Consider the following 13,446-nt stretch of genomic DNA (forward strand, 5'->3'; position numbering starts at 1 on the left):
ATATGATACTTTGAGTTTTGAAGGAATTCGTGGAGTAGATGAAAAGAAACATATTCTGCTGGTGAAGGTGCAAGGCAAGGAGAGGATAATCTTAACTCTGAGCCAGATCATTCAGAAGTTCGGAAATGCTTCTTGCTGAACTGAGGGTGGTAGAATTTTGAACTGTCTCGCACAAAAAGTCATTGGACTTCAAATTTGAGATCAACGGATTTTTGCTGGCCAATGATATGAAGGGATTGGAATGAAGGATGATAAATAGAGTTAAGATACAGATCAGCCATGATCTCATTGAATGGTGATCTCATTGAGGGGCTGAATGGTCATCTCCTGTTCTATGTTCCTGTCACTATTCGCCAAAAAATACTTCATTGGCTTGGTTGCCCTGAGATCCTGAAAGGGACTAAAGGAACAGGAGTTACCACTTGTTCTTTTAAGTTTGGTAGGATGTGGGCTTGGCATTCAGGTTTAGGCTTTCAGCCTGATTGGTCATATAAAATAGGAGCACGATAGGCCATTTGGCCCTTCAAGCCTGCTCCTGCAACCAGTGAGAACATGGCTGTTGTAGATTTAAAAAATCTATCTAACTTCGCTTTGCATATATTCAATGACCCAGTCCCCTTCCCTCCGGGGAAATGAATTCCTAAAATGAGTGACCCTCTCAGAAGAAGTTACTGATTGTTTCCATCTCAGATGGGAGGTCCATTAATTTGAAACTGTGCCCCCTAGGTCTAGATTCCCCCATTAGGGGTACCATCTTCTCAGCATCTACCCTTGTCAATCCCCCTCAGAATTGTTTCAATAAGATCAGTTCCAATTCTTCTAAACTCCAATGAGCACAGACACAACCTACTCAATCTTTCCTCATAAGATAAACCCATCATCCCTGGAATTAGCCTAGTGAATCTTCTCTGAACTGCTTCCAATGCAAGTGTGTTCCTCTTTCAGTCAAGATACCAAAAAAATATCGAAAATATATTCAGTACTCTAGGTGCGTTTCGCCAATGTCCGTAGAGTTGAGGCAAGACTTTCTTATCTTAATATTGCATCCCCTTTGCAATCAAGGCCAATATTCTCTTTCCTTTCTGAATACTTGCTGTACCTGCATGTTAATATTTTGTATGATGTGGAGATACTGGGGTAAACACAGTAAGAAGTCTCTCAACACCAGGTTTAAGTCCAACACGACTTTACAACAAATGAACCTGTTGGACTTTAACCTGGTGTTGTGAGACTTCTTAAAATATTTTGTATACCAGGGCTACCAGATCCCTCAATGTCACAGAATTCTGCAGTCTTTCTGCATATAGAGTCATAGAGGTTTACAGCATGGAAACAGGCCCTTCGGCCCAACTTGTCCATGCTGCCCTTTTTAAAAAAAATCCTTAAGCTAATCCCAATTGCCCGCATTTGGCCCACATCCCTCTATACCCATCGTACCCATGTAACTATCTAAATGCTTTTTAAAAGACAAAATTTACCCGCCCCTACTACTACCTCTGGCAGCTCGTTCCAGACACTCTCCACCCTCTGTGTGAAAAAATTGCCCCTCTGGACACTTTTGTATCTCTCCCCTCTCACCTTAAACCTATGCCCTCTAGTTTTAGACTCCCCTACCTTTGGGAAAAGAGTTATATTTAAATAGTATTCTGCTTTTCTGTTCTTCCTAGGGAAGAGGACAACCTCTGATTTTCCCACATTATGCTTCATCTGCCAAAATTTCACCCACTCACTTAATCTATCTTGATCCCCTTGCAGACTTTGTATCCTCCTCACAATTTGATTTCCTGTCCATTTTGTATTATCAGCAAATTTGTCTGCAATACAGTTGATCATTTCATTCAGTCATTAATTTAGATAGTAAATAGTTGAGTACTGATCTTTGTGTCAGCTCAGCAGTGATAGTTTGCTAACCTGAAAATGAACCATTTCAAGACTCTGTTTGCTGTAAGTCAGCTGATACATGCTGATTATCCTATCCCCACATGAGCTCTACCTTCCTTGTGACACCTTTTGGAAATTCGGAAAACTATATCTCGTCGTTCCCCTTGATCCACCGTGTTTGTTACATCCACAAAGAAGTCTGAAACATCAATCAAACATGTTGCCCAGGCTTGAAGATTATAGCTATGCGGAGAGGTTGAGAAGGCTGCGGTTGTTTTCCTTAGAACAGAGGAGGCTCAGGGATGTCCTAATTGAGGTGTACAGAATTATAAGGGTCCAAGTTGGGGTAGACAGGAAAAACATGTTTCCCTTCGCTGGGGGGTGTCAGTTACCAAGTGCCATGGATTTAAGGTGATTAATAGAAGGATTCGAGGGGATGTGAAGGAAAACTTTCATGCAGAGGGTGGTTGGTGTCTGGAATTCACTGCCTATATTGGTGTTTGAGGCTGAAACGCTGTCTAATGTGAGCTATGGATCAGGTAGTAATGGGATTAAAATGATGTGGAGATGCTGGCATTGGACTGGGGTGGGCACAGTAAGAAGTCTCACAACACCAGGTTAAAGTCCAACGTGAGTGAGTCCACTCACCTGATGAAGGAGCAGCCCTCCGAAAGCTCGTGATACCAAATAAAGCTGTTGGACTTTAACCTGGTGTTGTGAGACTTCTCACTGGGATTAAAATGAGAGCTAGTTTCTTTTTTCTCTTTTTGGCTGGTTAGACACAATGGGCTAAATGGCCTCTTTCTACTCCATAATCTTTCTCTGGTTCTACGATTTCCTTTCGCATAGTGACTGGGCAGATGTGAGATTGAAGTGGAGGGTTGGGCAAAGCCAGAGAGCTTTTAAAGCAGGAGTTAAGATAGTTTTGGTTTTCTGGTTCAGCTAATTGGAGGTTTGATTCAGCATGTCTTGATATTGGCCAGATTATATCTGAATTTCGAATTAAATGAGCCTTGCGCTGACCAATGGAGGGCGCTGCTTTAGTTGCCTGGCAGAGCTCTTTGTTCACTTACCTTGTTGACAGATGCTTCTTCTTTGAAGGTTTTCCCCTCACATGGCCCCAGCGCCACATGCTTCACATACAACTGGAATTCCTCATCCAGCCATTGTAACAACAGGTATCAAACAGGAGCGGCTTCATAGCGAACCCAGCCCCAATCATACCTCGTAAGTATGCTATTCCTTCCTTACCGTGATAGGGTTTGGAAGTTAAGCAGTAACTGGAATGGTTTGCATATTGTATCAATTGGCTCTGATTTGTGGGGGTCAGGGGTGCTGGTTTTGGGTCAAGGTATGAAGAAGGCTTAAACCTTCACTTCCATGATGCTGGCCATACCATGAAAGGAAGATTCATTTCCCGCCCCAGACTTCCTGAGAAACCAGCTCCTGTATTGGTTCCAATGGGAAGGTGGTTTAGTCCATTGGGAGTCTACACAGTGGGAGTGAATGGAAAGGAGTTTGCTCCATTGGGATTGTGTTCATTGGACTTAGTCCTGCTCCCAGGAGTGACGTACAGGAAGTATGGAATGAGTTTAGCATGGGAAGGGGTTTGATGTGTGTCTGTATCTCCAGATCCTGCCTCCCATGTCTTGGCCTGCTCTTCTTGGTGTGACCCATGTGTGTATTTCAGGAAGCCCCTGGTAGTGAAGAAGGAGGATGAGAAGAGGAAGCCTCACATCAAGAAGCCACTGAACGCATTCATGTTGTACATGAAAGAGATGCGGGCCAAAGTGGTGGCAGAGTGTACACTAAAGGAAAGTGCTGCCATTAACCAGATCCTGGGACGCAAGGTTAGTCATGGCCAGGGCCACGGGGACCCCATGTATTACAATGGAGGTTGGCTGCAAAACCTGTCCAGATTCTGGACCGAATGCTGTGTCTGGTCAATTCCTCCGCATTATCCTTTAAGGTGTGCTACAATTGATTTCCATTTCCTGTTTGATCATTGTTCCTGGGAAGTGCCCGATGACCTGTTGCGAAATTCAAGGTGCCATATAAATACAACTTGGATTGGGCTGGACCTGGGGCACGGTCCTGATCGAAGCTAATTGTCAAAAACCTCTTCACTGGAAGGTGCCTCAGTCCCACTCCTGAATGAGCTGGAGGTGGATGTCATAGCTTTAGTTGGGAGGGACAGGGGTGAATTGTGAGACCCAGGGTCTCCTCCAGTACTTTCCGACAGGTCAACCCTCTCCTTGTATCTCCTGACAGTGGCATGCATTGACTAGAGAAGAGCAATCGAAATATTACGAACTCGCAAGGAAGGAACGACAACTCCATTCTCAGCTCTACCCTGGGTGGTCAGCACGGGACAATTATGTGAGTATCCAGCTTGGGTTGAGCAAAAATGGCCTGTAGACAGTGGGAGGCGGGAGAAGCTGGGGGATGTGATTAAAGTTGGAGTGTTTGAGATTGGAAGTCCCCAGGTTCTCCTGGGCAGAGTTGCGTCAGGCCCACTGCACATGACAGTCAAAAGTGGCTTAACCATCTCCTGACCATCACTGCATTATTGTTGTGCCCCACATCTCACCGTTATCTGTTGGATGTGAAAGGAAAGCACTGATTGACTCTGAAGTGTCATTTAACAGGGGAAGAGGAAGAAGAGGAAACGGGACAAGCAGCAGACAGAGACAGAGAGTCGAGGTGAGTTTTCTATGTGTTGTGGTTTGTGTGATTGAAGCTCTGTGTGTTGTGTTCGGGTCAGCTGGAAGTCAGAGCTTCAGGAAGCCAGCATTTTGCAAATGATTGGTGCCTAATGCAATGTCCTCACTCCACCTTCCTCTGATGTGGGCTATGTTTCACCACCAGGACAGACGGGGTGAACAGTGTGATCATGTTAGCTCAGTGTAGATCAGTCCAGTCACACTCATACTCCTGTTCTATCCCTGTAGATGAACAAGTTTATTTCCCTCAGGTGTCCATCTGATTTCCTTTTGAAATTATTGACCATCTTTGCTACCACCTTTATCGTGGGCATCAAATGCCACGTCATTACAACTGGCTACATAATGAAGTTCTTCCTCACATTCCTGCCCTCCTGCACCTTAAATCTACGCTTCCCTCCCCGCCCCCTTCCTTGTACCATTAATGAATGGGAACATCTTTTTTGTTTACTTGATCTAAACCTGTCATAATTTTGTGCTTCCCTATTAGATCTCCCTTCAAAGTGAAACAACTTTATAACTACTTAGTTTAAATTCCTGAGATAACAACCACTTGATCCTGGAGATTTATCATTTTTAGTGCCCATAAAGTCTTGAATATTGTTATTTTGTTAATTTTGCCAATATCCTACCACTTCATCTACTGTGAGTACTGACACACAGTAATCAACAATTTCATCATTACTTCATTTTGATTTGCAAATTAATTTTTAACGGCCTGCATACCTCTAGACTACCTGACTTTTCTAATTAACATTGTAATATATTTGTGTTGATATTGATATTCCTTACAAATTTATTTTCATACTTTATTTTATTAGCTTTTAGCATCAGTTTTCTCACCTTTTATACTTATTTGTATCTTTAGCATTGGTCAGGATCTGTGCCTCTTTTGGCAATTTTATGAGCTTTCAGTTTTATGTTACCTATCCAGAGTCCCTCAGACTGCTCTTCTGGCAGTCCTTAGCCCCCCTCTCCCCACTAAAACTGCATCACTGCGACTCCATCTCTCCCTTCTGTAACCTTCTCAGTTAGCCGTTTAGCGGGATGTCTGAATGCAGAGTGGATATAGAGTGTGAAATGTATGATGGTGTGAAAGACAGGTACTGTGTACGATGTATTTCGCTGTGACTTGCTCAATTTCTTGTCTTGTTCTGATGATTGTTCCTTCTCTTTTAGATCTGACCCTGCCGGTGTCCCGGCGAAGGCTGAAGTGTGTCCAGTACCTGCGGGCGGATGAGAGCAGTGTTGCGCCCATCTCTGCTGGCGGGAGTGTGTTGGACTCACCACCTTCGCCGTCCACCCTGCAGTTGCTGCCGGATCCTCCAGCCTCTGAGCAATCCCAGCCCCTATCGCTTAGCACCAAGCTGAGTGCCCCATCTTCGACCACCCCAGCTACCAGCCTGACTGAGAGTAGCCCCTCACCTGCCAGTGCTCGCCAGCTCTCCTACACCGCTATCCCTACTTTCCTGTTGACTCCTCCCTCATCGGTAGAGGCTGCGACACATTCCCAACATGCTGTACCTGCCATGCAGACGCAGCCGCTGTCCCTGGTAACCAAATCCACAGAGTGACAGCATGTGTGGCCCACATCGTAGACCCACGTCCTCCCAGAGAGATTTTAAACTATGTTCCTTGCTGGTCAATATTTGACCCAATTCTTATGCTGAAACTTGTAAATATGTCTTTCAGTTGTTGCGGCTGGTGAGAGGGGGTGAGGTCAGGGGAAAGGGAGGTGTTCCCATGGCTATGGGACCTCTCTCTCTCTGTTTGAACCAGTTCAGTTCCAGTTCTTGTGTTTCGCCCTTGGAATTTCTACCTTACCTCAGTGAGGGGGTCAGGTTTCATCTTAGATGGGGGAGAGAGAGGGCTAAATTCCCAGATATCACTGGAGCTCTGGGGGATGTTAGCCTCTTGTGGAAAGGGGTGTTATTGACCAGGGGTTGGGTGGGTGGGAAGTAGGGAAGATTGGGTAGGGAAGGTGGAAGGTATTGGTCTGGGATGGTGCAGAGCGAGATACGGGGTGAATGACAGGTTGTCGACCGGGGTTTAAATAAAGGCCTGGGCTCCTGAACACAAGCCAGTCAGGATTTTGGAGAGTTGGAGGAACCTTGAACTGGTTCCACCTGAGCCTTATTGGAGAGCAGGTGTTTGGTGGTGTAGGTGATGGATTCATGAACAAGTGAGACAATCATGGTACAACTGAAACTGACACTCGCCACCTCCCTGCCAGGAACAGTTCCCAACTGGGTAAGTCATGCCAGTCTTGGTGCTTGATGGGAAGGGGCGACTAGAAGAAACTTAAGAATCTTTTTTCTGTTGAATGATGAATGTGGGTTGTAGATTTCACTCCATGAATCATTCCAGGTGGACTGCCAGAAATTTTAACTTCCATCCGTTGGAAGATGGGTAGCTTCTCTGCCAAAGCTGGTATTGCAACTCCTTGATTTTAAAAAAAAAAGGTAGGATTTTTAATGCAGAGTTTTTGGGTGAAACAGAACTTTGTTGATAGCTGTATAAGAGAGTCAAGATGTGGAGAGAGTCAAGCCATCCTACATACTGCTGGGAAGAGCAGACCACTTCTGCTCTCGATCTGGGATGGCCAAGGCCCCTTGTGCTGCGACTGTGGGTCAGGTGAAAGAAATATCCTTCTGGAGGGATGTTGTTAAATATGCGATGCTCCTGTAACTGACAGAATAATTAGAGTCATAGAGGTTTACAGCATGGAAACAGGCCCTTCGGCCCAACTTGTCCATGCCGCCCTTATTTTTTTTTTAAAAACCCTAAGTTAATCCCAATTGCCCGCATTTGGCCCATATTCCTCTATACCCATCGTACCCATGTAACTATCTAAATGCTTTTTAAAAGATAAAATTGTACCCGCATCTACTACTACCTCTGGCAGCTTGTTCCAGACACTCACCACCCTCTGTGTGAAACAATTGCCCCTCTGGACACTTTTGTATCTCTCCTCTCTCACCTTAAACCTGTGCCCTCTAGTTTTAGACTCCCCTACCTTTGGGAAAAGATATTGACTATCTAACTTGTCTATGCCCCTCATTATTTTATAGACCTCTATAAGATCACCCCTCAGCCTCCTACGCTCCAGAGAAAAAAGTCCCAGTCTATTCAGCCTCTCATTATAACTCAATCCATCAAGTCCCGGTAGCATCCGAGTAAATCTTTTCTGCACTCTTTCTAGTTTAATAATATCCTTTCTATAATAGGGTGACCAGAATTGCGCACAGTATTCCAAGTGTGGCCTTACCAATGTCTTGTACAACTTCAACAAGACGTCCCAACTCCTGTATTCAATGTTCTGACCGATGAAACCAAGCGTGCCGAATGCCTTCTTCACCACTCTGTCCACCTGTGACTCCACTTTCAAGGAGCTATGAACATGTACCCCCTCGATCTCTTTGTTCTGTAACTCTCCCCAATGCCCTAACATTAACTGAGTAAGTCCTGCCCTGGTTCAATCTACCAAAATGCATGACATCGCATTTGTCTAAATTAAACTCCATCTGCCATTCGTCAACCCACTGGCCCAATTGATCAAGATCCCGCTGCAATTGGAGATAACCTTCTTCACTGTCCACTATGCCGCCAATCTTAGTGTCATCTGCAAACTTACTAACCATGCCCCCAATATTCTCATCCAAATCATTAATATAAATGACAAATTACAGGGCACCAGATCCCAGTGCAAGTTGTTGCTGCGGAGAGACAGGAGCCTCATTTGTCATTTTGGCCAAGACTGGTCAACCCAAACGGAAGACGTGTTCCTCTCTCAATGTTGGCATGCAATTTGTTTTAGATAGTCAGAAAGACATTGGGGAATGGGTCCAAACAGACCCGAACCTTGGAGAATATACTCAAACAGACCCCAGCCTGCTCCATTCAGCTGTTTGTTGGCTATATCCACACCTCCACTTTCCGTCTGTAAAATCTCTCCATTCTTTTTTTAATTTTCCTTGTTTTTAAAAAATGTAAAAAAAATTCTGCATAAACATTGTACATTAAAAATTGTTTGTATTTAGGGGTTTTTACAGATTTACGGTCGGCATCTTGTTTCCAAAATGTTCTTTTGTGTTTGAGATATGTAAATAAACTGAACCAACACATGTAAATTTTTTGGGGGGAGGGGGGAAGGTGGGAGAAAATGAAGAATCTTTGAATAAAATTGAGTTTCCTTTTGCTCTCCAAGCCTTGGAGTGAGTTAGTAGGCTGCCCTGGCATCTACAGGATCAAAACAAATCAATGGCTTTGGAACAAAGAAATAATGAAATCCTGAGGCAACGACACACTGGAGGTAACTTCTGGACATGTTGATGTGTGTGCGTGTGATGTTACACTAAATCGGAACTAAGGAGACACTGTGCCGCACACATCCTACCCCACGTCACATCCTCCATGCACCCCCCCTCCCGCCGCCGCCCATCTTTGCTCCTTAAGCACTCTCAGCCTCTCCCCTTTATGCTCTCTCATCATCTTCTCCTTACATTCTCTCATCCTCCCTCTTGCACGCTGTATGTCCATTTTCTTTCCACCCCCACACTCTTTTCCCTCCCATCCCCACACACTCTCTTAATCTCCAGTCACTCACTCACTTGGACACCATTGGGCCCCAGTTCCACTGCCTCATTTTGGGCCACACTTCCTGGCTTCTCTTCATGTAGGCTCCCGTCTCCAGCTACCTGGGTTCTGAGTGTACCCTGGCTGGTATTCGCTGAAACATACAAACTCGGAGTCGGCCATTCAGCCCATCGAGCCTGTTCCGCCATTCAATATGATCAATCTCAATGATATATTCCCACTATCTCCCCATGTTCCTTGATGCCATTACAATCTTTAAAAAAATCTATCTCTTTCTTGAACATGTTCTGTGACTTGGCCTCCACAGCCGTTTATAATAGAGAATTCCACAGGTTCACTCCCTGGAGTTGGCACAGTGGTTAGCACTGCTGCCTCACAGCACCAGGGACTCGGGTTCGACTCCCGTCTTGGGTCACTGTCTGTGTGGAGTTTGCACATTCTCCCCGTGTCTGCGTGGGTTTCCTCCGGGTGCACTGTTTCCTCCCACAGTCCGAAAGACATGCTGGTTATGTGCATTGGCCGTGCTAAATTCTCTGTGTACCTCAACAGGTGCCTGAATGTGGCGACTAGAGGATTTTCACAGTAACTTCATTGCAGTGTTAATGTAAGCCTACTTGTGACACTAATTAATAAATAAAGTTTAAACCTTTGAGTGAAGAAGTTTTCATCATCACAGTCCTAAATGGTCTACCCCATATCATGAGACTGTGTTTCCTGGTTCCAGACTGCCCCTGTATCTAGTCTGACCCAGCCTTTAGAATTTTATACGTTTCAATCAAATCTTCTCTCATTCTTCTAAACTCTAGTCAATACAGGCGCAGTTGAACCAATCTCTTCTCATTGGATAGTCCTGCCAACCACACTATCAGCCAAGTGAACCTCCACTGTGCTCCGTCTATAGTAAGTATATCCTTTCTTGGGTAGGGAGACCAAACTGCACACAATACTCCAGGTGTGGTCTTTCCACAGCCTGATATAACTGCAGGAAGACATCTTTACTTCTGAACTTCAATCCTTTGGCAATGAAGGCCAACATACCATTTGCCTTTCAAATTACTTGCTGCATTAGCCCCTCCACTTTCAGTGACTGGTGTACAAGGATACCCAGATCCCTTTGAACATCTGCACTTGGCAATATGTTACAATATAAAATAATACTCTTCCTTTCTGTTTTTCATACGGAAGTGTATAACTTCACATTTAGCCACATTGTACTGCACCTACCATGAGTTTTCCCACTCACTAAACTTATCTTAATCACTTTAAAGTCTGCTTGCATTCTCCTCACAATTCCAGTTTTGTGTTTCAGCAGACTTGGAAATGATGCATTTGGTTCCCTCATCCAGGCCATCTATCTATCTATATATTTTATATATATATATATATATACATAATATATTGTGATGTGGCCCAAGCACTGACCCCTGTAATACCCCACTAGAGAGCGCCTGCCACTTGGAGAAAGACCCATTTATTTCGACTTTCTGTTCCCCTGTCAACCAATTCCCCATCCGTGCCAATACATTACCCCCTTTCCCATGTGCTTTAATTTTGTCCACTAACCTGTTCTGAGGGACCTTATCAAAAGCCTTCTGAAAGTCCAAATACACCACATCCACTGGTTCTCCCGTATCCTATTAGCTACACCCTCAAAAAACAACAGTAGGTTTGTTAAGTCTGATTTGCCTTTCATAACACAATGCTGGCTTTAAAAACAAAGAAAATTACAGCACAAGAGCAGGCCCTTCAGCCCTCCAAGTCTGCACTGACCATGCAGCCCAACTGAACTAAAAGCCCCTACCCTTCCAGGGACCATATCAAAGAACAATACAGCACAGGAACAGGCCCTTCGGCCCTCCAAGCCCGCACCGCTCCCTGGTCCAAACTAGACCATTTTTTTGTATCCCTCCATTCCCACTCCGTTCATGTGGCTAAACGTTCCCAGTGTGTCCGCCTCCACCACCTTGCCCGGCAGCGCATTCCAGGCCCCCACCACTCTGTGTAAAATACGTCCTTCTGATATCCGTGTTAAACCCCCCCCCCTCACCTTGAACCTATGACCCCCCGTGAACGTCACCACCGACCTGGGAAAAAGCTTCCCACCGTTCACCCTATCTATGCCTTTCATAATTTTATACTCCTCTATTAGGTCTCCCCTCATCCTCCGTCTTTCCAGTGAGAACAACCCGTTTACCCAATCTCTCCTCATAACTAAGCCCTTCCATACCAGGCAACATCCTGGTAAACCTCCTCTGCACTCTCTCTATCCCTCTCTTCCCATCCTATTCATGTATTTGTCAAAACGCCCCTTAAAAGTCACTATCGTATCTGCTTCCACTACCTCCACCGGCAGTGAGTTCCAGGCACCCATCACCCTCTGTGTATAAAAACTTGCCTCATACATCTCCTTTAAACCTTGCCCCTCGCACCTTAAACCTGTGCCCCCTAGTAATTGGCTCTTCCACCCTGGGAAAAGGCTTCTGACTATCCACTCTGTCCGCACCCCTCATAATCTTGTAGACTTCTATCAGGTCGCCCCTCTGTTGTTCCAGTGAGAACAAAACAAGTTTCTCCAACCTCTCCTCATAGCTAATGCCCTCCATACCAGGCAACATCCTGGTAAATCTTTTCTGTACCCTCTCCAAAGCCTCCACATCCTTCTGGTAGTGTGGCGACCAGAATTGAACACTATATTCCAAGTGCGGCCTAACTAAGGTTGTATAAAGCTGCAACATGACTTGCCAATTTTTAAACTCAGTGCCCTGGCCGATGAAGGCAAGCATGCCGTATGCCTTCTTGACTACCTTCTCCACCTGCATTGCCACTTTCAGTGACCTGTGTACCTGTACACCCAGATCACTCTGTCTATCAATACTCTTCAGGGTTCTGCCATTGTGTTTTCCAAATGTTCTGTTATCATGTCTTTTATAACAAATTCTAGCATCTTCCCCACTACTGATGTCAGGCTAACTAGTCTGTAATCTCCCCCTCTTTTTCTCTCGCTCCCTTTTTAAATAATGGGGTTACATTTGTCCCCCTCCAATCTGCTCCAGAGTCTATGGAATTTTGGAGGATGACCCCCAATCAATGCAGCCAGTATTTCCAGGGCCACTTCCTTTAATACTCCGGGATGTAGGTTATCAGGCCCTGGTGATTTGTCAGCATTTATCCCCATTAATTTTCCCAGCACTATTTTCTTACTGATACCGGTTTCCTTCAGTTCCACCCCTTCATTAGATCCTTGGTTCCCTAATATTTTTGGAAGGTTATTTATACCTGCTTTTGTGAAGAGAGAGAGAAATCTGGAGAACAGGGTCAACATGAAGATTAGCAAGGTAACCTGGAGTCGGGAGAAATAGGAGCCTCAGCAGCTGAGGTGCCCAGCTTGGGAGGGGCAAAGTATTGGGATCAGCAGATTGGGGAGAGGGAGAATGATCAGTCAGATGGGATGTGAGTTTGGGGAGTGAAATTGAGAAGAAGCAGAAGGGCCAGGAAGGAGGAATGGTTGAATTGGGTGAGCTTGGAAATGATGAGCTTCAATTAGCACCAGCATTGATGGCCATGTTTGCCTGGGTTCCCGAATTCCATTCCTCAAGCGGTCTCTCCGCCTCTCATTCCTCCTTTCAGATCTTTAATAAAAGTTATGACTTTAACCAAATGTAAGGTTATCCATCCTATTAAAAAGTGTTGACTCACAATCTGGGGAATGGAAATTCAATCCCATCGTAACAGTTTGAGACATGGAATTCGGTTTTGAAAATTATGTCTCAGTAAGGTGACAGAAAAGCTGTTGAATTGTCATAACACACAAATGGTTTACTTATATCTTTTAGGGAAGGAATCCTGGCCCAGTCTGGACCTGTATGTGACAGCAGACCCATGTTAACATGATTTAGGGTTAGGCTGTTTGTTGCCAATGTTATGCATGTACCATTGTACTGTTTACTCCATGACATCATTGCAAAACCACAGTTATCTTTCTTGTCAACATAGCGACAAAATATTTTCTTACAAATGTTTTGGCAAAGTGTGTTTAGAAGGAAATTTGAATAATCATTTCTGCCATATCCCTGGAATAGTTGAATTATAAAGGCTTGATACATGACTTTGTCTGCAGAAAACATAACAAAGCAGTCGGATGCTTCTCTCATTCAGATATCATATCCTAACCGCAGCTCAGTATCCTTAGAATCCTGATCCAATTTCTCCCCCATTCAAAATTTTAATCTCCAATTAAGATCACAGA

General features: G+C 44.7%; 1 protein-coding gene across 1 annotated transcript in view; it reads left to right on the top strand.

The window, feature by feature from the left end:
* LOC144510209 (transcription factor 7-like 2) overlaps positions 1–8,799 on the top strand; it is a 51,332-nt gene extending 42,533 nt beyond the window's left edge. The window contains exons 8-12 of the mRNA XM_078239705.1: positions 2,983–3,108; positions 3,572–3,731; positions 4,153–4,260; positions 4,530–4,584; positions 5,784–8,799. Of these exons, the coding sequence (XP_078095831.1) occupies positions 2,983–3,108; positions 3,572–3,731; positions 4,153–4,260; positions 4,530–4,584; positions 5,784–6,178 (844 nt within the window). The 3' untranslated portion in view covers positions 6,179–8,799. The remainder of the gene's footprint in view (positions 1–2,982; positions 3,109–3,571; positions 3,732–4,152; positions 4,261–4,529; positions 4,585–5,783) is intronic.
* The last annotated feature ends 4,647 nt before the right edge of the window (positions 8,800–13,446 follow it).

The sequence above is a fragment of the Mustelus asterias genome, chromosome 22, assembly GCF_964213995.1.
Source record: "Mustelus asterias chromosome 22, sMusAst1.hap1.1, whole genome shotgun sequence".
Classification (NCBI taxonomy): domain Eukaryota; kingdom Metazoa; phylum Chordata; class Chondrichthyes; order Carcharhiniformes; family Triakidae; genus Mustelus; species Mustelus asterias.